Source organism: Amblyraja radiata, chromosome 9, assembly GCF_010909765.2.
Source record: "Amblyraja radiata isolate CabotCenter1 chromosome 9, sAmbRad1.1.pri, whole genome shotgun sequence".
Taxonomy (NCBI): Eukaryota; Metazoa; Chordata; class Chondrichthyes; order Rajiformes; family Rajidae; genus Amblyraja; species Amblyraja radiata.
In genome coordinates, this window is record NC_045964.1 from 56527055 (window position 1) to 56535196 (window position 8142).

At 52.8% G+C, this 8142-nt stretch overlaps 1 protein-coding gene across 1 annotated transcript; it reads right to left on the reverse strand.

Moving 5' to 3' along the window:
- Positions 1-556: 556 nt before the first annotated feature.
- LOC116977161 (B2 bradykinin receptor-like) lies at positions 557-4174 on the reverse strand. The gene is made up of 2 exons (XM_033027522.1): positions 4055-4174; positions 557-1875 (listed from the first exon to the last, which is right to left on the reverse strand). The coding sequence occupies exon 2, from the start codon at positions 1848-1850 to the stop codon at positions 786-788; it is 1065 nt and encodes a 354-aa protein (XP_032883413.1). The 5' UTR covers positions 1851-1875; positions 4055-4174; the 3' UTR covers positions 557-785.
- Positions 4175-8142: the final 3968 nt, after the last annotated feature.

The following is an 8142-nucleotide window of genomic DNA, read 5'->3' on the forward strand; positions in this document are numbered from 1 at the left end:
CCGGTCTCCGGCGCTGCATTCGCTGCAAGGCAGCAACTCTACCGCTGCGCCACCGTGACCGCCTCCTTTAAACATTCTCCCTCTGGCCTCATTGAGTTTGACATTTCCACCTTGACGGTTGTGGCTGTCCAGAATCATAGGAGTAGAATTAGGCCATTCGGCCCATCGAGTCCAATACAGCCATTGCTGATCTCTGCCTCCTAATCCCATTTTCCTGCCTTCTCCCCGTAACCCTTCACACCCGTTCTAATCAAGAATTTGTATATATATGTCCGCCTTAAAAATATCCACTGACTTGGCCTCCACAGCCCTCTGTGGCAAGGAGTTGATCAAACATCATCCCACTTCTGATATGATCAAAAATAAAAAATAAGCAATATTCTGCTCGGGAACAGTTCAATGGCCTGAGGAACACAGAGCTATTAAAACCCACCAATGTTATTCTTCTACAATCGGGGGAAGCGAGGTGGATACGGTGGGTAATGTGGAGCTACGGTGCCACCTAGGGGATCAAACACACAGGTTGCCATTCTATGTGGTTCACAGCAATGTTATTCCACTTTTAGGCTATGACGCCTGCAGAGATATGGGACTGGTTACCTTCAGCAATACTGTTTGATCTACAATGATTTCTACACATTCACCACCCTCTGCCTGAAGAAGTTCCCCCTCGGCTCCTTTCTAAAAGAGCGCCCTTTAATTCTGAGGCTCTTGTGACCTCTGGTCCTACACTCTCTCTCCCACCAGTGGAAACATCCTCTCCACATCCACTCTATCCATGCCTTTCACCGTTGTGTTATGTGCAGCGGCGATCTTCTCTCCAGCGTGGAGATGGGGGTGTTGTGGGTCACGGAGGAGTCCCTGAGGGTGGGTTGTGACTGGCGCCTGGCGACGAACTGGGAGTAGAGCTCCCTGGCTTTGTTGCGGAACTGCCGGCCCACCATGACATAGAGCACGGGGTTGATGCAGCTGTTGGTGCAGCCCAGGAAGGTGGCCACCATGTTGCCGTTGGCCAGAGCGTTCGCCCACCCGCATCCCCTCAGCATCTCGGCCTCGTAGAAGAGGTTTAGGACTCGGAAGACCTGGAAGGGGACCCAGCAGATCAGGAAGGCCAGGAGCACCACCAGGATGAGAGTGGCCGCCCTGCTCTCCTTGCGGACCTGCTTGAAGACCTGCATCCGGTCGTTCCTCAGCGCGCCCAGGATCCTGGTGGTGAAGAAGGTGAGGGCCAGGACGGGGATGAGGAAGACGGCCACCAGGAAGACGATCTCCGAGATGCGCTGCCAGGTCGGGCCGGGATACTTGAGGAGGCAGGCGGAGATGTTGAGCTGGGGCACATGGACCACCCGGCGGAACATGAAGGCAGGGCTGCTCATCACCAGGCTGAAGACCCAGATGAGGCAACAGTTGATTTTGGCACAGGAACGGGTGCGGATGCGGCCGGGGTTGAGGACCTTGACCAGGGCCAGGTAGCGGTCCACGCTGACCATCACCAGGAAGTAGATGCTGCTCCACAGGTTCATGTAGATGGCCAGGTTGACGCAGCGGCACAGCAGCTCTCCAAAGGGCCAGGCGAAGCGCTGGGCGATGTTGAGCGCCCAGAAGGGGAGGCAGGTGAGCAGGAGGAGGTCGGCACCCGCCAGGTTGACCAGGTAGATCTCGGGCACCGTGCAGCGGTTCTTGTGCAGGCAGAGCACCAGCAACACAAAGATGTTGCCCAGCAGGCCGGACACGCACACCACCATGATGTAGGCGGGCAGGAAGGTGTAGAGCCAGCCCCAGAACTCACCCTCCGGACACGAGGTGGAGTTGCTGACGTTCAGGGCCGCGCTGAGGTTGAGAGACGCCATCGCTTGTCGGAGATGGATGGCAAACCTGAGGGCAGGGAATAGTCACTGAGTTATGGAGTCATAGAATCACACTGGCATAGGGTCATAACATCATCGTCACTGAGTCACGGCGTGATACAGTGTGGAAACAGGCCCTTCAGCCCAACTAGCCCACACCGGCCAACAATGTCCCAGCTACACTAGACGCACCTGCCTGCACTTGGTCCACAACCCGCCAAACCTGTCCTATCCATGTACCTGTCCAACTGTTTCTTAAACGATGGGACAGTCCCAGCCTCTCGCGCGGTGTTGTTTCAAGTGTAGCAACATCTTTTTTGTTGAAACGATCAAAATCTTTTGGCGACACTGATATGATGCCGGCAGTCGCCGAAAAAATCGCAGAGGACATATGTTCAAGGTGAAGGGGAAAAGATGTAATAGGAATCCGAGGGATGACTTTTTCCACACAGTGGGTGGTGGGTGTATGGAACAAGCTGCCAGAGGAGGTAGTTGAGGCTGGGACTATCCCGATGTTTAAGAAACAGTTAAGATAGGTTTGGAGGGATGTGGACCACACGCTGCCCGACCCGCAGAGAAATGCCCCTGTCCCACTTAGGAAACCTGAACGGAAACCTCTGGAGACTTTGCGCCCCGCCCAAGGTTTCCGTGCGGGGTGCAAAGCGGGGAGGGAGAGGGATACCCCCACCCTACCGTTCATGCGAGACTCCAGGGGTGTCTGAGCGATGTCCCCCCTCCTCCCCTCCCAGTGTCAATGCCACCAAACACCGTCTCAGAAAAAGACAGTGCTGGAGTAACTCAGCGGGTCAGGCAGCATCTGTGGAGAACATGGATAGGTGGCGTTGACATGACATGCTCTGGAGACATGAATAGGTGACCCAGAGTTGGCGAGTACCGTGTGCCTGCATTTGGTGCAGATTTCGCTAAACCTTTCCTATCCACATATCAAAAATCAGAATCAGAATCAGAATCAGAGTTTATTCGCCAAGTATGTTTTGCAACATGCGAGGAATTTCATTGGTAAGGTCAGTCATACAATTTAAAGCAACAGATCACTCAAAAACACATTTTAACATGAACATCCACCACAGTGACTCCTACACATTCCTCACTGTGATGGAGGGCGAAATGAAATTCAAGTCCTTCCCTTAGTTCTTCCTCGGCCGTGGGCCTCGAGAGTCCGTTGACGGAATGATCTTAACTCCCGTAGCCGGCGGTGTTCGGGCCCTCCGTGTCGAGGCGATCAGCTCCTGCATCGGGGGGATGTCAGCTCCCCCGCGCCGGGCGATCGAACCTCGCGTCGGGGCTGGTGAACCTTCCGCGACGTTGGAGCTCCCGACTCGGCCTCACCCGAGACTGCGAGTCCTTGATGGTAAAGTCCGCTGTGGTCGCGGTGGTCGCGATCCCAGGCAAGGGATCCGCTCCGATGTTAAGTCCGCGCCCCGCGGTGGGGCTCACGATAGTCCGAGGAGGCCTCCAGCTCCAGCGATGGTAGGCGGCAGAGCCCGGAGAATGTGATCCGAAAATTGATCACAACTCCGGGAAGGTAAGAACCTGAAAAAAAGTTGCATTTTCGCTGTGAGGCAGCAACTCTACCGCTGCGCCACCGTGATAGTGAATAGTCAAGAGTGAAGAGTGTTTTACTCTCATATGTCCCAGATGGAGCAATTACATTCTTACTTGCTGCAACACAACTGGTGCAGGAGGAGGCCATTCGGTCCTTCGAGCCAGTACCGCCCATTCAATGTGATCATGGCGGATCATCCACAATCAGTACCCCGGTCCTGCCTTCTCCCCATTCTGTCCAAGTGTCTTTTACGAGAAGTAACTATTTTCTCTCCTGTAGCTTCCTCTGGCAGCTCGTTCCTGATACCGACTACTCTCTGGGTGAAAAAAATAATTCCTGAGGTCCCTCTTAAATCTTCCCCCCTCTCACTTTAACCCTGTGCCCCTTTGTTTCAGGGCACCAACTATTGGAAGGGTCGGGACCCTTCTTCACACATATTGTATGGAGTGTGTGTGTGTGTGGGGGGGGGGGGTGGGGGGGTGCGGGGGGGGGGGGGCTGGAAGAGGGTAAAGGCGACCCAAAACATTCGACCTGTCCACGTTCCCCACAGATGCTGCCCGTCCCGCTGAGTGACTCCAGCACTCTGTGTCTTGTGTTGATCGGCAGCTGCAGTAGCTTGATTCCACAAACTGCTTCTCACCTCTCACAGTGTCGAGGCGCCGCTCGATGTTCTCGCTCCCGGTCCTCACCCTCTCTCGCGTCGTCTCACAAAGCGGCGAAAGATGGAAGCTCCTGCCCCGGGAGGTCCGGCTCAGACCTGTCTGTGTGTGTGTGTGTGTGTGTGTGTGTGTGTGTGTGTGTGTGTGTGCGTGTGTGTGTGTGTGGGTGTGTGTGTGTGTGTGTGTGTGTGTGATACCCTGCTCCCTGCTCAGCGTGTCTTTATATCCTCCCACTCCCCCCCCCTCTCGCCTTCCATCCCCTCCCCTCCCTCTCTCTCCTCCCATCTCCCCTTCTCTCCTCCCCTCCTCTCCTGGCCCCTCCCCTTTCCTCCTCTCTCATATTCTCTCCTCCTCTCTCTTCCTCTCTCCTCCCCTCCTCTCTCCTCCTCTTCCCTCCCCTCTCTCCTTCCCTCCTCTCTCCTCTCTCCTCTCCTCCTCGCACCTCCACTCCCCTCTTCTCCCCACCCCTCTCCTCCTCTCCTCTCCCTTCCCCTCCCCTCCTCTCTCCTCTCCCCCCTCCTCTCTCAGCCCCTATCCCGGGCAAGCGGCGAGTTAAGTGTTTTCTCCACATCCAAATATTGAACCCAGGAATCAGCCTCCCCGTTTTCAGCGGACGAGCATGGGCCTCTCTCCTACCCTACCCTCCTCCATCCTCTCTTACCCTCCTCTCTCCCCATCTCTCCTCCCCCTCCTCTCTCCTCTCCTCCCCTCCGCTCTTCTCCTCTCTCCTCCTCTCCTCTCTCCCCTTTCTCCTCCCCTCCTCTCTCCTCTCCTCTCCTCCCACCCTCTTCCCCTCCCCTCTCCTCCTCTCTCCTCCCCTCCCCTCCCCGCCTCCTCTCCACTCTCCTCTCCTCCCTCGCCCACACCGGCCAACATGTCCCATCAACACTAGTCCCTCCTGCCCGCGCTTGGTCCATATCCCTCCAAACCTGCCCGATCCATGTACCTGTCTAACTGTTTCTTAAATGATGGGACAGTCCCAGCCTCAACTACCTCCTTCTAGCAACTTGTTCCATACACCCACCACCCTTTGTGTGAAAACGTTACCCCTTAAATTCCGATTAAATCTTTTCCCCTTCACCTTGAACCTATGTCCTCTGGTCCTCAATTCCCCTACTCTGGGCAAGAGACTCTGTGCATCTACCCGATCTATTCCTCTCATGATTCTATACGCCCCTGGCCCATAACCCTCTAAACCAATCCTAACCATGTACCTGTATTAGGTATCTTTTAGTTTTTAGTTTAGTTTATAGATACCGTGCAGAAACAGGCCCTTCGGCCCACCGAGTCCGTGCCTACCAGCGATCCTCGCACACTAACACTATCCTTCACACACCAGGGACTATTTACAATTTTTACAAAAGCCAATTAACCTACAAACCTGCACGTCTTTGGAGTGTGGGAGGAAACAGGAGTACCCGAAGAAAACCCACGCGGTCACAGAGAGAACGTACAAAATCTGTACAGACAGCACCCGTCGTCGAGATCGAACCCGGGTCTCTGGCGCTGTGAGCCAGCGACTGTGCCGCTGCGCCACCGTGTGCCCTGAGGGATAAACGTTTTTACGCAGAGGGCGGTGGGTATATGGAACAAGGAGGTACTTGAAGATAGACACAAAATGCTGGAGTAACTCAGCGGGACAGGCCGCATCTCTGAGGGAAGGAATGGTTGACGTTTCGGGTCGAGACCCTTCTTCAGAGGAGGTAGTTGAGGCCGGTACATGACAAAGTTTCAAAGACATTTGGACAGGTAAACGGATCAGTCGGGTTTAGAGTGATAAGGGCCAAACGCAGGCAGGTGGGACTAGTGTAGATGGAGCATCTGGGTTGGCGCGGACACGTTGGGCCGAAGGGCCTGTTTCTGTGCTCTGTGACTCGATGACCAAACGCAAATAGCGGACGGATTAAAGCTGGATATCCTGCGGGTCATATCTGACAGGGGTTACCACCAGTTCTCGACTCCTTAGCAGGAAGCTCCAACACGTAGCCTTTCCTGTAACTGATCACATGATGCAAAGGTTCCACTGTGGAACAGAGACAGGCTCTTGTAGGAAGAAGGCTGGATGTCAACTGGACGTCTGTTAGTTCACTTCAGTTTATTGTCAAGTGTACCAAGGTGCAGTGAAAAGCTTTTGTTGCATGCTGACCAGTCAGCGGAAAGACTATACATGGATTTAATAATAAGGGGTAAGCCATTTAGAACGGAGACGAGGAAGCACTTTTTCTCACAGAGAGTGGCGAGTCTGTGTCAGAGGGCGGTGGAGGCCGGTTCTCTGGATGCTTTCAAGAGAGAGCTAGATAGGGCTCTTAAAGATAGCGGAGTCAGGGGATATGAGTAGAAGGCAGGAACGGGGTACTGATTGTGGATGATCAGCCATGATCATATTGAATGGTGGTGCTGGCTTGAAGGGCCGAATGGCCTACTCCTGCACTTATTGTCTATTGAATCTGAAGGTTAACTTTTTCACACAGGTGGGTGTATGGAACGAGCTGCCAGAGGAGGTAGTTGAGGCTGGGACTGGATCCTATTGTTTAAGCAACAGTTCGAAAGATAGCTGGATAGGACAGGTTTGGAGGGATATGGGCCAAGCGCAGGCAGGTGGGTCGAGTGTAGCTGGGACATGTTGGCCAGTGCGGGCAAGTTGGGCCGAAGGGCCTGTTTCCACGTTGTATCATTCTATGACTCTACAACCGACCATGGATCACCCGTTCACACTAGTTCTATGTTATCCGTTTTTCAGTACAAACCGGCCTCTGCAGCTCCTTATATCTAAATCCATTGCATATTGTCTTCGGCTGCTCCTAAACCAAGCTGTGATGCAACTCGACAGCATGCTCTAAATCTCCTTGTGTTCCTTCAGTGTTTAATGTCACCGCCCCCAATTCCCAAAGAACCCCACGCACACTTCAGGGTAAACAAAGTTTATTTTAGTCGGTCCTCAAAAGCGCGGGAGGAAGAGCAGAGGAACAATCATTACATATATTAGCTTATGATAACGTAAGTGATATCATCGTACAACACATTTTCCATTTGATTGGTTACGTCATGATTTAAGTGCATCAGATCAACTCAACACTGGCAGTTACAACATTACATTACATGGTGACCAGGTAAACATAGATAGACAATGGGTGCAGGAGTAGGCCATTCGGCCCTTCGAGCCAGCACCGCCATTCAATATGATCATGGCTGATCATCCTCAATCAGTACCCCGTTCCTGCCTTCTCCCCATAACCCTTGATTCCATTAGCCCTAAGAGCTATATCCAACTCTCTCTTGAATACATCCAGTGAATTAGCCTCCACTGCCTTCTGTGGCAGAGAACTCCACAGATTCACAACTCTCTGGGTGAAAAAGATTTTCTTCATCTCCGTCCTAAATGGCCAACCCCTTATTCTTACACTGTGACCCCTGGTTCTGGACTCCCCCAACACGGGAACATTTTTTTCCTGCATTTAGCCTGTCTAAACCTTTAAGAATTCCTTAATTTGCCTCAATCCCAAACCAACGTCTCTTCCATTGACTCCATCTACACCTCACGCTGCCTCGGCAAGGCCAACAGCACAATCAAGGGCCAGTCGCACCCAAGCCACTCCTTCTCTCATCAGGCAAGAGGTACAGAAGTGTGAAAACGCACACCTCCAGATTCAGGGTCGGTTTCTTCCCGGCTGTTATCAGGCAACTGAAGCATCCTATCAGCAAATAGAGAGTGGTCTAGAATTACCAACCACCTCACTGGAGATCCTCGGACGATCTTTAATCAGACTTTACTGGGCTTTATCTTGCACTGAATGTATTCCCCTTATCCTGTATCTGTACAGTGTGGACGGCTTGATTGTCATCATGTATAGTCTTTCCGCTGACAGGAGAGCACGCAACACAATGCTTTTCATTGTACCTTGGTGGACGTGACAATAAACTAAACACAATGAAACAAACTCTGGAATTCCTCCTTCTCCACAATGCTCCACGAAAGTCTATTTCATATCTGAATATTTCCCTGTTCACACTAGTTCTGTGATGTCCCACTTTCTCATCCACTCCCTGCACACTAGGGGGCAATTTACTG